General features: G+C 36.4%; 1 protein-coding gene across 2 annotated transcripts; it reads left to right on the top strand.

Annotated features, from left to right (window-relative positions):
* Positions 1-1,224: 1,224 nt before the first annotated feature.
* LOC135691279 (extracellular matrix protein 3) lies at positions 1,225-16,321 on the top strand. 2 transcript variants are annotated; one of them, XM_065209093.2, is made up of 9 exons: positions 1,225-2,056; positions 6,899-7,228; positions 7,514-12,119; positions 12,355-12,449; positions 13,498-13,566; positions 14,406-14,451; positions 14,967-15,051; positions 15,197-15,279; positions 15,584-16,321. In XM_065209093.2, exons 1-9 carry the CDS (start codon positions 1,667-1,669, stop codon positions 15,778-15,780), a joined length of 5,901 nt encoding a protein of 1,966 aa, XP_065065165.2. In that variant the 5' UTR covers positions 1,225-1,666; the 3' UTR covers positions 15,781-16,321. The 2 variants fall into 2 exon arrangements, with proteins under 2 accessions (XP_065065165.2, XP_065065166.2); XM_065209094.2 differs by lacking the exon at positions 13,498-13,566.
* The last annotated feature ends 382 nt before the right edge of the window (positions 16,322-16,703 follow it).

Below are 16,703 nucleotides of genomic sequence, written 5' to 3'. Positions count from 1 at the left end.
AATTTGTTAAGTTTGCATCATAAATGCGATATTGAAATGTGTTGCTTATCTCGATGCATGCAAAATACCTAAAAACACTAAACTGGAACTGTCTAATTTGTTTTAAGGCAGTCTGTTTCCACTTAATTGCTCCTTGTATAAATATACACGTGAATGTCTTCCATGCTGATGCTTGTGCAGAATCTTTCACTCTGATTGGCTCTTTCAAAATAAAAATTGTTCATGTATAGTTTCCTTGAAGGAACAGGCTATCAATAACTCAGTAAATTCAAGTGTAACTTTAGGTATAATTCACTACAGTGTTTGTTGTCAATCAATGGAGAGAATGCACGCTCTACCCAAGCAAACAGGGGCGATAGAATAGGACGGAAGCTGGAAAGGAGGTAGGGGAAGATAGACGAAGAACAGGCAAGAGGTAACGAAAGATAAAAAAAGGAAGGAAGTAGGGAAAAGTGTAGGGGAAAATGCCAGCTTCACGGTTAATCATAGCCCTTTTGCACCTTTTTGCTGTTTTTTACGTACATAGAGAACAGGGTTACAAAACATGTCAAACCCATGTGTTCCTATTCAATAAAGATTCTAAATAATCTTTGTTTCAACGAATTTATTAATAGACGTTTGCTCATTTTATAATAACATTTGGCCCCCGTTTTAGCCTGTGTGTGTTGAACTGATCTTATCACAATAAGTTTGTTTAATTGTTGTTTCAATGCTATTTTGCTTACCGTTTTCTGTCCCTCTGTTGCTATTCTTTTGTCTTTCTGGTATTTTTGCTGTATTTTATACGTGAGTTTGGTTGAATCTCAGCCTGTCTTATTTTTTATATTATTCTTATTTTTGGGCAATCTCAGCCTGGTGTTTCTCGTTAGAGTCTTATAAAAAACATGTAGCTCAGTATGACATTGTAAAATTACAAATACATGCTTAACGGTTCCAACAAATGATTTAATTTCATACCAATAAAGAACTGATTGCGACCCCTTTTATTTGGAAAAAGACACAAAGTGCCTGATTTTGCAGCAAATTGCTAAACAGGTTATTTTCACCCACCAAAAAAATACGTTCAATGAAGTATCCATAGCCGCCCACTTACTAAGACGGTTTCTCCGATAAAGGAAATAATTCTTTGACGCAAGTCGTCCGATTGATCTTAAGCTTTTCAAAGAAGAGAGAAAAACTTTATTTAATCTCCACCTACATATACATATCAAAACCAGGCTTCCTATCAAAAAAGGTCCCTACAACTCAATTTTCTTAATTTAACAACGTTATATGTGAGATATATTTGGAATTGTGAGGTGGTATCGTGGAATCCTGCGGTTGGGTTGAGATGAAATCGCCCGAGTGAGTAGATGCGGCTTGCAGAAGATATCATGTACACGTTAGTTTACAATAGCTTTGTCCGTTAATATGTATAGTAAAAACAGCGATTTGAATGGGCGGATGTTATGGCATTCAAACGAATTAAAGAAGAAACGGTTGTGTAAAGACTTCTCGCAGTGGCGTTCAAGTTGCGCGGTGTCAAGAGATGAACAGTTGTGCATAACCAACGCAGAAGGAGGGCTAGTTTGCAGATAATGATGATCTGGCAACATTACTCGCTATTTTCAGCGTATAATCGGACAGAAACGCGTAGCGTGAGAGGCACTCTTTGTGAATTTGCTTCATGTTTCTGGGCAGTTTATTAAACATGCAACTCTGTTATTTATTTATCATTTGTTTTGCAATTATTGCCGGGCAAGATTCAGTAGTCGCTGATACGACTAAAAATCATGCCAAAATTGCTCAAGCAAAAACTCTTGGTGTGCAACGAGGGTCTAATGCCGTTATTACAACGAATAACTTGGAGATTTTTGCCAATGGTTCGATTGTTTGCAGAATTGAGGTCGTTTTCGATCCGATCTGCCTTCGTTTTGGAAAGTTGTCTGCAAACAAATTTTCATGCGACTTGAGTTCTGAGTCGGTTCACTATTTGCATTCGGGATCATTAACATCGGATGAAGATTGCATAAAGCTGAAACTGCTTTTGTTTTATAAAAACAGAACAGAAAAAGAGGTGAGTGAAACTACATTGCTAGGCTATCAACCTGATTTGCACTTCTGATCATCTCAAAAGCTGTTTTAAAGCAGATAATTTTGCTAACCTGGAGTATTCCATATGCTTATCATATTCAATATTCAATATATTTATTACGCTATCAATATTAAACTTGACTTTCGTGTCTCTTTCACACATCTGGTAAGATTTTAGAGCGTTTACAAGTTGTTCAAGAAAAATTTGGTCAAAGTTTTAGAGCTATCGTTAATATTTGAACGGTTTTGAGGTAGGTGGCATCCATGCAGATGCAAATTTCTCGATTAGAAAATTGTGTCACAACAGCAAATGTTTAAATATTTAGTAATATTTTACTTTTATTGAAAATGTGTTGAGAAATGAATTTCTTCCAATTGAAGGTAAAACTGTTTTTCCACCCATTCAAATCGCTGTTTTTACTATACATATTGATATAGATCTCAAAATTTCACGACGGTCCAAATTGCAGCATAAGGGTAATTCTTTTGTCACAAGCAAAATATTGAGGAATAGTTTTGTTTAAAGACAAGCTTATCCCGAACATAGAGAAAGGTAGACGTAACTTTTAAATGATGATGATGATGATGATGATGATGATGATGATGATGATGATGATGATGATGATGATGATGATGATGATGATGATGATGGTGATGATGATGATGATGATGATGATGACATTGATAAATGATGATGATGATTATGATGATGATGATGATGATGATGATGATGATGATGATGATGATGATGATGATGATGATGATGACATTGATAAATGATGATGATGATTATGATGATGATGATGACCACCATCGTTGCCATTATCATTGCCATATTATTTCTGTCAGTTGTATTATTGCAATGTCATATTTACCAGGTAAGATAGTGCGAATAGCAAGATCTATACCACGTTACAGTTTTACTTTTAAACAATACGAAAATGAATGAAGTTTAGAAAGATTGCAACATTGTACTGCGGCCCTCCTCGCTGTAGCCCTCATCATCATAATGCTTTCATAAAAGTCCTGAAAGTCCAATCGACGCTATGTTTGGGTTATTGGTTTGCTAGTTAAACTGAAAATGACCCTGATCCACATCTATGGCACAGAATGTCTATGGTAGCTACTTGCTAAATTATAACGATCAGCCCATTGATATACAACTGGTTCCAAGGTGGCATATCGCACAATGGACCTTCAAGATAGCAAAGATACAATGACAGATAATGTAGTCTGACTGACTCATTCACAGTCTATATCCTTAATCAAATCAGTGCAAAGGAACGGAGCTGAAGGATTTCAGAAATGTTTAGCAACATCTTCAGACAGTTTTCAAATATTTTGTGGCCATGTTTTGAGAGCTTTGACTTTTCTACGAAATTTTTTATCGAGAAGTCTTATTTGGATCTCTAATAAAAGGATGTTTTTTGCGAAAAATTAACATACTGGGAATTCACGACTAGGAAGAGAAGTCATCAAAAAACTTAAGTTTTGGATGATAACGTAACGGATGGTTTTTAATCGTAACGGATGGTTTTTAATCGACAAACTGCATACGGTTTCATAATATAATCATATAATTTCGTCTCTTCTTGTGACTCGCTTTTAATCATTTTTTAATTGACTTTTTTCTGCATAAAAGCTCTTATTGATCGCATTTTGACTGTTCAACATTAACCGCGATTCATGGTCCCAAGCAAAGACCTTGTTACATCGCCCTCTCAATTCCTCTTCTTATTGCTGAAGTGCTACATTGCGATACAATGATAGTTTGATCAGAACCTCAGTAAACAGCCATCAATCAACTTAATGTATTTACGTACACCACAAGCGAGCTCTATTTATTTCCTCTTGTTGCGATGATAAACAACAAAATCTCAGGGACCCCGACACAAATCGGAAAGTAGGGGGCCCAAGGGCAATTTTTAGACCCAGAACAATAGGTTTTGTGGAAAACTCCATTTTTGTGCATAAAAATTGGGGGACAATGGCTCCCCATCCCCGTAACTGCCACCAGATCTTCTTTATAAGTTCATGATATTGTCACAAACCTTTTTGAATTCGATATAAGTTTTCAAATGGCGTTCATGCAAATACAACCTGAACAATCTAAGAACTCCTTTTCCCGAATCCCCAGCAAGTACAGTTTAGGAATACACCTGTGTCTACATCTATTTCTGTATATTATTTCTTATCCATAGAAGATGTTTTTATGAAAAACAGGAGTCTCAAAATTTGTCAAAAACAAAAAATTAATTTTAAGCACCACCGTTTCTTAATAGTAGCCAATATCGTTATTTGATAAATTATGACGTCATAATTCTATAATCTTGTTGTTTTGAGAACATGTCCCTCAAACTTTGACTGCTACCTTGTAGGGCGTTGAATAAGAATAGAAAGAAGTAATATTAGATTTAAGGCAGATAAAGTTTTTAGTTTCGACATTATTTATTTATTTATTATTTATTTTAACATTATTAGCTTTCAAACAGGTTCTTATTTCTCCAACCTCCGTGATTATGGATACCATGAAATAATGATCAACATAAGATCCCCTTTTGAAATTGAGGCTAACCTTTAAGTTGATAAAAAACAATGCAGAATTTCTTAAAGCTACCTTCAAAGGTATGATCTAATTAGCAATATGTTAGGCTAAGGATTGGGTGCTAGAAAATAATTGTCTTAGTGGTATTTAATCATTTAAATTGTACACTTTTAAACAAAGGTATAGACTAAAAAAGGAAGTTTTGGGTGATAAGTCGTTTATGGAGTCTCTAGCAGTTTTAAGATTGATCAAACTCGTCGATGTTCTTGCAAAGGTAGAAACATTTATGAGTAAAACGACCTCTTTTGAAATAAACCTTACTCCTGCAAGTCTCCACTTCTGTCAAACTTATTATTTGATAGCTAAGTCAACTTAACTCTTAAGGGAACTCAACTGCCGATATGAGGGATGCTTTGAGTTTGTTTTCTGCCATTCTATCACAATGGACGATTCGGCACTCTCTCGCTCTTAGGATTTACTTAAAGCAGCTTATAACATTCTGAATGAATGTCAATGCTGATCACGAACTTCGCAATTCTTCTCATGGCAAATGAGGTCATGGAGAATTTGTCACACAATCACATGTGATTATTACTAATAGCATTAGCCAAATTAAATGCATTATTCGCTTTACCTCAGCAGAGTTGGAGTCAATCACTCGAGGCAAAATCATGAACGATAGCTGCCAAATGCTTTTGACTTCTTAAAAGGACTACTTACCACTGCGATGGCATTAGCTGTCCTCGCAGCTTGTGTTGTGTGCATTGTTTACATTTGACAGTATTAAGGTGGTTGAATAACAATAATGCTACTTTGAATATGTTTCTACTCAAAAGATTTGTTGTTTTGGGTTTTAGCTGAGTTGTCAGATACTCATTTGTTTGACAAGTGGATTAGTCAGAACGTTCCTTCAGAAGAAACCATGTGAAATAATAAAATTAATCTTAATTATATTTACTGTAATTGAACCACAATAAATCAAAAGAGAAAAAGACTTTGTTTACTGTGATTGAACCACAATAAATCAAAAGAGAAAGAGACTTTTTTGCGGTAATTCCCTAGATAAGTTTTGGGGTAAAGTATATCAGGAATTTGGATGACAAATATCCTTATTTACTTCCATTGACCCAAAACTACGCTAAATTTGTAGAGTTATTCTCCCTTTGCGGGGAGATGTTTGTTAATTTAAGAGTAAATCAAAATTTCATAAAACCTTCACAAATCGTCAATTCTAATTGCATTTTGCTGTTTGTTGTAACAAAAAGTTTCTGACTGAACCTCCAATACTAGAAAGAAGGTTCTAAGGTTCCTCCCAAAGGTATATAGTTTCTTAAAGGACTCGCCTGCAGCATTCCCTAATGCGCCTATTTTCTTGCTGTCAAAAGGATTTAAGAATGTTCTGTGCTTTGCACCGCTCTTATTTCTTGTCTCATGTGCTGGTCACTCAATGACTGCATCGACTGAAACATTTGATCGTACTGATAACAACTTGTTTCTTGCTTGTAAATGTAGCTTTGAAACACTGGCCTTAGGTTTTGCTCAGATAGCTTTTCCCCATTGATACTTCCCATCAACGTCCTTACCAAGATTTGTGCAAACGATTTCAACGTAACAATAGGTTCTGTGTTGAAAAGTACTGAATGTTTTACTTATTTATCAAGTTCTTAAATAACTTAATATCACATCCCAGCATTGGATAATTATCTTTTGGCAGCGAAGCCATTGTCGGTCATATTATATTCAATTTTTTGTAGCATATATTAAACTGATCGTTGACTTGAGTCAATACTGCAAAAATCAAGCTAACTAATATTTATATTTAGCTAATGGTGAGAAAGCACCTCTTGCTTAAATGGTAATAAGTTGTTCCTTTTGGAGTTTTAAGATTACAAGTAGCAGTTGTCAATTTTTTGTTGTCGAAAAGAAAGAAATGTTCTAAGCTATTTTGGGTTTTTTTATCAAATGGGCATGAAGGAATTTCAAGATCAATGTATCATGCAGCATTATATCCTCCCCTAAAAGGTGTATTTGCATTATGAAGCCAGTGATGCCTAGAATTGGAGGGGGGGGGTTGGGTTCTAATGGATGGCTCATTGAAATGGCCCTTCAATATAAAACCTTATAAACGCAGCAGATAAGTTCCTAAAAATTCTTAGATTCTTTTTGGAAACAATTTCTGTATATGTATAGTAACTTCTTTTTCAATAAACTCCTTTTGTTTTGAAACTCTTTCTAAAAAGTTAGATAAGTTTGACTCATCAGTTTCAATTTGCATTGCAGACAGTCAAGGTAAAAGTTGTGGTGAAAAATTTAGTGCCAAACGAAAATCTGACAAAACCATTGCTAATTGTCAATCAGATTGGTGGCATGAAGTCCTTCGGGTCAGAAATTCTTCCAATCAACGCAAAGAAACATCAAGCATCGTGCAAAATCAGCATTTTTGCAGGTCAAAAATGGCCGGCAAACGGCAAAGTTTCAACAGTTACCAACATGACATCTTGGAAATGCCTTGATTTCAAGGCAACCTATCTTCATGATGGCTCATATATCCCAAACGAGGACTTTATTCCGTTGAAAATACGCTGGAGAGACACTTCGGAAGGCGATAAGGTAATGTCATTTTAATGCCAAGGCTAACATTGACAAACTATATCAAACCTTTAAATTCAGTGTATTCGAATTTATTGCAGATTTCAAATTGCAATCTTGTATCAATTTTAACATTCAAGAGCAAAACCGTCTTTCAAAAAAAAATAAAAACGAGACCATAAGTCCGGAGGTGTATACCCAGGCCTAAGGTTTATATCATAGTTCTGATAGACATTAGAAAAGCAAATGCATGTTATGACTTGATTGATTCTAGTTCCTGGTCTTAACGAGTAATTGGCATTACAGGAAACAAGATATCACCTCAGAGTCAGAATTCAAGGAGCTCAAGCAAACGAGCAGCCATCCATTTACAGCAGAAGATCACGTTTGATTGTGAAGCAATACTCTGTGACCCAAATCCAAACATTTCACGTCCGTGCATATGATTACAAAACAGCCCCAACCGACCTTATTTTAAAGGTATCTACGCTAACACAGAATTTTGATGGCCACTTCGGTTCTATCGAAAACCCCAGCGAACCTTTAGAAGGCATTACCCAGGAGATGATTGAAAATGGTAAGGTTTTGTTTATTGCACCAAAAAACAGCGCCATTAAGAAAAGAAGAATGTTCTCCTTACAACAATTTAAAGTCCAGGCGATAGACCCCTACGGAGGAATGTCAAAAAGGACGCTGCGTCTGTTGTTTTTCGTTCGGAAATTTGTTGCACACTATCTGTCAGTCGTTAAGAACCAGCCAATGCACGTGCTGGAAGGAAACTCGTGTGTGCTTTCAGAAAAAATTCTTGAAGTAGCGTGCCCCGGCTCTAACTGTAATGCAGCGGTTTTTTCTGTCATTGAAGAACCCAAACACGGGGGAATATTTGAAGATTGGAAAAAAGTCAACAGGTTTACTTTTGATGATCTAACATCTGGAAGAATCAACTACAAACACGACAACAGTGAAAATCTCATTGACAACATCATCATTTCGGTGACACATCGAAGTCAGTTGGCATTCGCAACCATAAACGTGGTTGTAGAGCCTATCGACGATTCACCTCCTTTTCTAAGTGTACATAAAGATATACTAGCAAAGAGTGGGCGGTTTTCGAAGATAGAGTCTGCTGTTCTACAAGCATCCGACCCGGATAGTGACGTAACAATGATTGTGTTTAAGTTGACTGCGAAACCGAGGAAAGGTAATATTGTAAAGAGAAGTGATGGTGGTAGTTTCGTTTTAGTCGACGAATTCAAGGAGACTGACATTGAGAATGGGAGGATTTATTACGAATCTGTTTCGAAGGAGCCTTCAAAAGATGAATTCGCATTTGTTTTATCTGATGGTGGAACAATACCAAATCTGTCTAAAGAATACATCGCAAGGATTACATTATTAGCTGCTGATATCATGCCGCCGTACAAACGACACGCAGGAGACTGCCTCGTACACATAAATGAGACTGAGGCATCTATATCATTGAATTTCATAGATTACGTCGACGACCATTCTCCATCTTCAGATATCGTTATCCAAATACAGCAAGGAAAAAAGGTTGATATGAACTACGTCAAAAGTGAAGACATAGTCAGTTTAGTTGGATACAAAAAAGTTCCCGTCGCAAATTTCACGCAGCAGCAACTGTTTCATAACAAAGTTTTGCTTTTGAATAGGGACAGCGAAGTTGGGAAACACTCTAAAAGTTTGCAGATTGACTTTGTGGTATCAGACAGAGACAACAATACAACACCACTGCAAAGTTGCACAATTGTCATTCTGCCTATTGACAACAAAGCACCATTAATATTTATAAATGACACGTTCAATGCACTGGAAGGTGGTGTGGTGTGTATCAATTGGCCAAAAGTTGCATTATCCGACGTAGACACTACAATAGAATCTCTTAGTATAGCACTGAGCTCCAAGCCAAAGCATGGCGTTATGGTTTACAATGGCAGGAATATCAGCGAAGATGAAAGCATACGGTATGTAGAGCTTAAACAAAATTGCCTGTGGTACTATCACAGTGGTAGCGAAACACTTCAAGATGTTTTCTCCATCGTGGCATCAGATGGCATAAACAACAGAAATGGTGACGTCATCATAAGCATTACTCCTGTAAATGATGAGCGACCAGAATTTGTTAAGGAATTTGCTTCGATTAAGGTGATGGAAAATTCTTCTGTTGTTATCGACACCGAGTTACTGGCAGCCGTTGATAAGGATTCGGACAGCTCGATTTTCAAATACTACGTCATCAGCAAACCGACAAAGGGCCATCTGGATGTGATTGGGGCAAAAGTAATGAATTTTTCCCAAACGCAATTAAGCAACGATCTCTTGATCTACATTCATAATAAGGAAGAAATCGGTCCCTCTATACAGCATGATAATTTCACTATCATGGTTTGTGATGATATACGAGCATTAAAGGACTGTCCCTCTTCTATAATTATCAAGGTAGAAATCGTACCCGTCAACTCTATTCCCCCTATACTCTATCCAAAAGGAAAAATGATAGTTGAAGAAGGCAAATCGTCGTTTATCGACGATAAAATCATTATGTGTGGAGATAAAGACACAGTCAAAAATGAGATTAGCGTCAGAGTTATTTCTTTCCCGAAGATTGGGTTCCTTGAAAATACTTCGCCTTCGGAAGGGTCAGAAAAAAGCAATGCAGGAAAGAAGATATCAGAATTCAAGTGTTCAGATTTAAGAAAACAAAGCATTTTTTACGTTCAAAGTAATCATACAGGTTTTGAGCCCAAATCAGATATGATACAGTTGGTTGCATTTGATGGGCGATTTAACTCTACTCTAATCGAACTACATGTGGATATAAAACCTGTAAATGACGAGAAGCCCATTGTAAAGCAGATAAAAATTGCCAAGGTTCAAGAAGGTGGATGGAAGCTTATAGACAAGAGGTATGTGTCAATCAAAGACAAAGACATACCGAAGGACATTTTGAAATACTACGTGATAAAGCAACCCGAACATGGCCAGATTTTTTACAAATGTAATGGTGCCGGTTCTCCAAGGTTGCAGAAATTAAATCATTTACAAATTTTGGATTACAAAAAGTGTGCTTTGATCTATATTCACGACGACTCCGAGAATCTTGCTGATGCATTCTATATAGAAGCTACTGATGGGAAAATGACTTCACAATCGAGAGTGGATATTGAGGTGATCCCGGTAAACGATCAATGGCCAAAAATTTTGAATAACATTGTCATGACTGTTCGTTTTGGGGGAATAAAAAACATAACGAGTAGCTATTTGATAGCCCAAGACTTAGACACCCGAGACCAGTTCCTATCGTATTGGATAACAAAGTTGCCAAAGTATGGGAGTTTTAGGCTCAACGTACAGGGAAACCCAGTAAAATTGGCAGTGAACGACACATTTACACAGGATGACGTAAACACTAGGCGCATAAGTTACATCAATCACATTATGCCAGTACAAGGCCTAACAGATACATTCAAGTTTTCTCTAAGTGACGGAGTGCACGTGATCAAGAATCAAACATTCACTATGAGGATACGTCTGAGTTGCCGCAAGAAGTTTAAATTAAAGACAAGAAACGTGACTGTGGATGGACCAAGGGTCTTCATCTCGTCATCGAATATAAAAGTGGAAAGGAAGCGAAAGAAAGCAAGCAATGACCAGATAGTGCTTCACATCGTCAAGCAACCCTTACATGGAGTACTGGCTTTGACTTCAAACTCAAAAGATGTAATGGCGACGGCTATTTCTCTGTCAGATTTGGTAGAAAAGCGGCTCACTTACAGACCGTATGAATATCCACTGTCAAAGAATGATTCATTCAAGTTCTTTGCAACTGACGGTAAATGTATGCAAAGGGGACGCCTGCATTTCATAGCAAAAAGCCTTAATGCGACTGTGAAGACTATGAAAAAAATTTCAACATTGCATGTTACTGAGAGAGGCCAAACAATGATAACCCCCCTTGAAATAAGAGCATTGGACACTTTTAACCCTAAGAAAGTGGTATATACTATTAGAAAGTTGCCCGAAAATGGGGTGATCGTAAGGGATGGGGAAGGAATAAACAAATTCACTCAAACAGAAGTCAACGAGCTTCGTATAGCATATAGATTGTTGAGAGATAAGGCCAACGTAGATCAGGCTTTAATTGAAGTTTCTGTCAAAGATTACTATAGTTTAGGCCTAAGCACGAAGCAAGAAGCGTTTCCCTTTTCAATCAATATCAAAATCCCCAGCATAAGCAATGTTCATGTAATCACAAATCAAGGTGTGACGTCACTAGAAAGCATGAGAAGACACGGCAAAGGTGCTGTCATTACAAACAGAAACTTACTGTCTTATAACTGTTCATCAAAACTTGACCCGAGCCTCAGATACACTGTCATCGAGCCTCCTGTTCATGGCGAATTGATCTTTAAAGACTCACGCCATCAGGCTACAAATTTTACTCAAGAAGACATAAATAAAGAACGGATTGTCTATATGCTAACAGACTATTCGCACAAAGAATTCTCTGATTCGTTGCTTCTCGATATAGAAGCCAAAAACTGCCACAAACAAACAGACGTGAAATTTAACATCAACTGGTCGATAGTAAGCTTATCTGATGACGTCACAGTTGACTGCAGGAATGGCCAGACTGAAATATTTGTGAATCTGACAAGGCTTGGGTACTTGAGTCAAGGCTCAGTTGTAGAGCTCTATGTAAAGTCGTTAACAGACTCAAGCCAGTCATTGCCTCCTACAAGAATTTGGTTTTATCCAGGCGAGAGAACCAAGAGCTGGAAGATAGCGGATGAAGCGTTGGAATATGAGACTGTTGAAGTTAATATTGACAAGGAGTTTAATACGCTGCTTGGAAGAAACAAGGTTCAATTTGAGATATCGAAATTACAAGGTAAGTATATTGTTGTATGTTTCTAGGTCAAAAGTTCTTCAAGTGGAAATGCGCCATTAATTTTGGTTGATTGTTGGTAACAGTGTTTAAAGCAACTTCTATTGAAAGGTTAGAGTGTTCGTTCAGTTTTTGACCTCTTTGAACGATATGATATGTTTGTCGATGATGAAGATAATGATATGATGGGTTTATGATATGTTTTATGGGAAGTTAGTCAACCTTGATTTATTTTCAGACGCTTGTTTAACCATGAAGAAGACGGATGAGGGAGACTTGACGAAAGTAAAAGCAACAACTTCGGTGAAATCTGGTAAAAAAACCCCTAAACAGGTATGTATTGCCACCTGCTTTTAGCATCGTCTTAAATGAGGCCAGAGAGAGTGGGCAAGGCAATTGCTCTATACTTTTCAGTAAGATGTATTGTTACCATTTGAATAGCAAATATTTTCTACTCTATGTCCCCGTCACTTCGGTGTTCAATGCGTGGTCCCTGATTAATAACATATAGCAATGAAATCTTGAATGTTATAATTTTATAATCATTTCAGACTCTTTAGACTGAATGCTATTGCAATATGGTAAGATTGTGAGCGACATAGGCTTGATTAGCTCAAATTAAAAATAAAAATGAAAAAAAAATGCTTTTAACATCATTCTGATTACAAGGAATTTTGATCTTTGCTTTCATACAGGGTTTTTGCTAATATTTGCAAAGATAACTTTTTGATAAGTAACTGATTTTCAAAGATGACTAATTTATAAGTATTGAAGGCAAAGTCTTCGCCTTTCTTATTTCAACTTTGTTTTTAGAACAAATCTCATAGAGTGGATCGAAAATAACCATTTCCAATAAGTTATGAAAACTTTAACATGGGCATTTTATAGATGTAGGAACTAGGAGGAGCACAGGGATCACGTGTTTCTCCAACGTTTTAGACACAGAAGTAAAGTTCCTGTTTCTTACTCGTGGAAATGCCCCCTTGTTGTTGCAGGTCCCCCCACTTTAAAAATGCTTCCTTCGTCTTTGGTCTTTTCCACATTTTTATAAGATCGAAAGTTACCATCTACAAATATCTATAGGATATTATCTCTAGTGTTTAACCGAAAAGAGAATAAAAAAGAAGCGGAGGAATTATTCTTCGTAAAATTTAGTCTTTGTTCTCCTCTTGGAGCCTTTGCACATTCTAGCTCTAACCTTAATGACTTCTAATGCAACACTTTGTAGACGTTGGTCGAGACTACAGCGAAATCTGGATATGTAATCAAAATCTCTGGCAATTATTTATTTCCATTCCCTTGTAAATATATTCCACTAAGATTTTTATCTGAGCTACTAACAGCAACTTTGGTTACCACTAAATATAATGTTTCATTTTAGTTCCACGCATTAAGTTTTGTTAGGACTGCACCCAACAAACACAAGATGAGATTCAAGGCTGCACATGTGGTAACACTATTACTAATCTACTTACCTACTTACAACCTAACGAACCTACATCAAACCAACAAATGGAGAGGCTGGACTGAACCTCATTAAGGAGACCATTCGGAATTTAGTAAATTGACGACAAGATTTTAGTAGCTAATGAATTTATACTAAATCGACAACCTTGGGGCCAAAGATTTCGTCCTTTGAGGGGAAGTTTCTCATGTGAAAGCAGAAAAATGTCCTTTTTGGCGGAGAAGGTTCTAGTAAAATGGCCATATTTGGAGGTTACTAATGATATTGTCTGTTACGACGAAAAGAAAGCGAGATTTTTGCAAGATATGTCACATTGTATAGTTTGGCTATGGGGCAATCTCCAACGTGTGTGCTCTCTGACAACTGATTCTTTACTCAGCGCCTCTAACAACTGAGTCATCCTCGCACTTAGTTATCCTTTCACCCATTTGTCCAAAGACGTGCCGGGAGTCTTAAGGAAGAGGTCAAATTTACGATTAAAAGTTAATTAATGCCTATGCAGAGGTGTAGGAGACATAGTGGCTGGGAGGGCTAAACCCCTCTCTCCTAATCAGACGAAATTTACGAGTATTTATATTCAAGTAAGACCCATACTTGGCATCCATAAACGTTTTGCGTCTGCCACTCCCATGTGCCTATGGCGTTAGTTTATGATAAGAAAGAACTAAGATTTCATAAAAGAAACATATCAACATATTTTTAAACCGTGATGCTATTCACACGTTGCTAGAAGCTACAGCAGGCTACTGAGGTCTTCTTTAATATTGACCTTCTAATGAAAATCAACTTATACTCTCATCTCGAAGAAATCTGCTTTGCTTTAGGACCTTACTAAACATACCGAAGCTGGAACTAAACATTGTGGAAAAGGTATGCTCATTTTCACGTATTATTAAGCCATGTATAGTATTGTTTTATTCATTATTTAGAGTCAGTATTTAGATAACACAACCAATTTTACTGTTTATAAAGACATCATCACTTGATAAATATGTTTCGTCAAATTCGAGAGTAATGGGAAATTAGCAATGATGCAGGAACAGAGAAAACTCTCTGTTTTTATAAGCGTTTTGCCAAAATTTTAGGATACTGTATTGGTAGTATTAATTAAGAGAAAAAACTTAAAGTTAATGTGCTCTTTGGAACACAATTAAAGAAATATTGATTTAGCAAGCTGTTATTTAAATAAATACAAATATTGTAAACACAACTGTTATTCTGAAATATTGATTTAGCAAGCTGTTATTTAAATAAATACAAATATTGTAAACACAACTGTTATTCTGAAACCGATTTATGAAATTTATCAAATGTACAATAATATCTAAATTATTTTTTATAATTAAAACCTTCAGAATTGATGTTAAGTTTGATTATTTTCAAAGGTTGGGTCAACTTTGGTACCACCTGTTATACTTTGATCAAGCGAAAAATTAATTGGAGGAAAGCTACAAAATTTTGCAAGAAAAGGTTTGTTATCGCATCTGCAAGTTATTATTTATTTAGAAATTCACAGTGCGGGGCCTGATTATAAGCTATAGCTGTTTCTAGTTCGAATTTCGTTCATGTATCTTTTTGTTACGAGTATTGCATAAATATTATGCCTTTTACGCAGAAATTCCTCGATGTACACTCCTGTTTCGATTGCGGAAGAACAAACAGTCAAACACTTAAGTGGGAGGAGTCCAATTTGGATTGGTAAGTTGTTTACGCACATCCAAAAGTGAAAATTTTAATATATCGAAAGAGAAAATAATGTTCAGCATATGAGCATTTTCAAGTAACGCTAATAAAACGATTCATGTTGAGATCCGCATTGTAATCAAAGGCAAGTGTGTACATTGCAGAAGAAAGATTATTACGTTTGTGGCCAACGAACGAGCTTAGCTGTATCAATCATCTTAACTAACAAGATTAAGTTTGGTCGCTTATCTGAATTTCTTGCCATAGCACCAATCAGTTTGTAAAAAAATGATGAAAATTTCCTCCTTTTTCCCTCAAGGTATTCGAATCAACAAGAGAGGTCGTTTGAAGTGGAATATCCCGGCTTCCTACAGAAGTTTCCTTCAAAGGCTTCTTGTGATTAAAGCACAAGGTTTTTCAAAGAACACGTGTGTCTATCTCGATGCAGAGAGGAACTTGATTGCTGCAGGTTGCAAGCAAAAACTTGCATTTGCCATTTGTAAAAAGTCAATTTAAGTACAGACACTGGTTACTTTAAATAGGGGTTAAAGGGTCATAAGCTTGGAATATTTTCTAGAGCCTTTATTTGTCTCAACTTTTGATGCACCTTCAAATGATTGCTCGTTTAAAGATTTTCCAGCTCATACAGAAAAAGCCACATTTTTAAAAACGTGATATTTTCTGTTTTGGAGATTATTGGGAAAGGAGAAAGCTGTAACATTCCAAATTACAAAAGACTTTGGGCAACAGCGCCGCATTCAGCTTAAATTTTTTTGAGAACCCCCCTCCTTTGTTGGATACCCCACGGACGTTGGCTGTCACCGTTTGAAGCTCTTATTTCAAGAAAAATCACACTATTGTTTGAAAATCATCCTGATTCGCATTTAAGGGCTTTTCCTTCGTCTCAAAAAAGTTGGTTTGGAGGGTTTCTCCTTTGGTTATTGTCATTTGGTGGTGCCACAATTCTTTAAGTACAGTTCTATAAATCAAACGCTTTTAAATAAAGAAATATATTTATCATAATTCGTATGGATAAGAACATTATATATCTACTCAACATTGACCTTGTTTTCTTTTGTTTAATTCTTTATTCTGGAAAAATTGATAAATGTTTCTTACGTCTCGAACTTTTTCTACGATTTCTATATTCATCCAACACCAGATGTCGGATCAAAGATTAGCCAACTAATAATCCACGATTGTTTGATTTCGCGCTTTCGAATCTTCCAATAATTGAAAAGCCCTGTTACGTTGATATTCATATTAACAGCCCGGTGTGCTCACTCTCATTGAGCAGTATAACCGAGGTCCCCCCGAGGATCTAAAAAAGTCTCATTTTCTCTGACTTATATAAAACTTTTTTATACCCTTTTCACTGAGATTTAAATGTTTACAAAAAAACCAAAGTGAACAGGAGCTCCTGCTCTGCTATGATTCTG

The sequence above is a fragment of the Rhopilema esculentum genome, chromosome 4 (assembly GCF_057945365.1).
Source record: "Rhopilema esculentum isolate cy_ngs chromosome 4, ASM5794536v1, whole genome shotgun sequence".
In the NCBI taxonomy this organism is placed as follows: Eukaryota; Metazoa; Cnidaria; class Scyphozoa; order Rhizostomeae; family Rhizostomatidae; genus Rhopilema; species Rhopilema esculentum.
The sequence above is the reverse complement of the archived record's forward strand: the minus strand, read 5'-3'. Positions and strand labels throughout refer to the sequence as shown.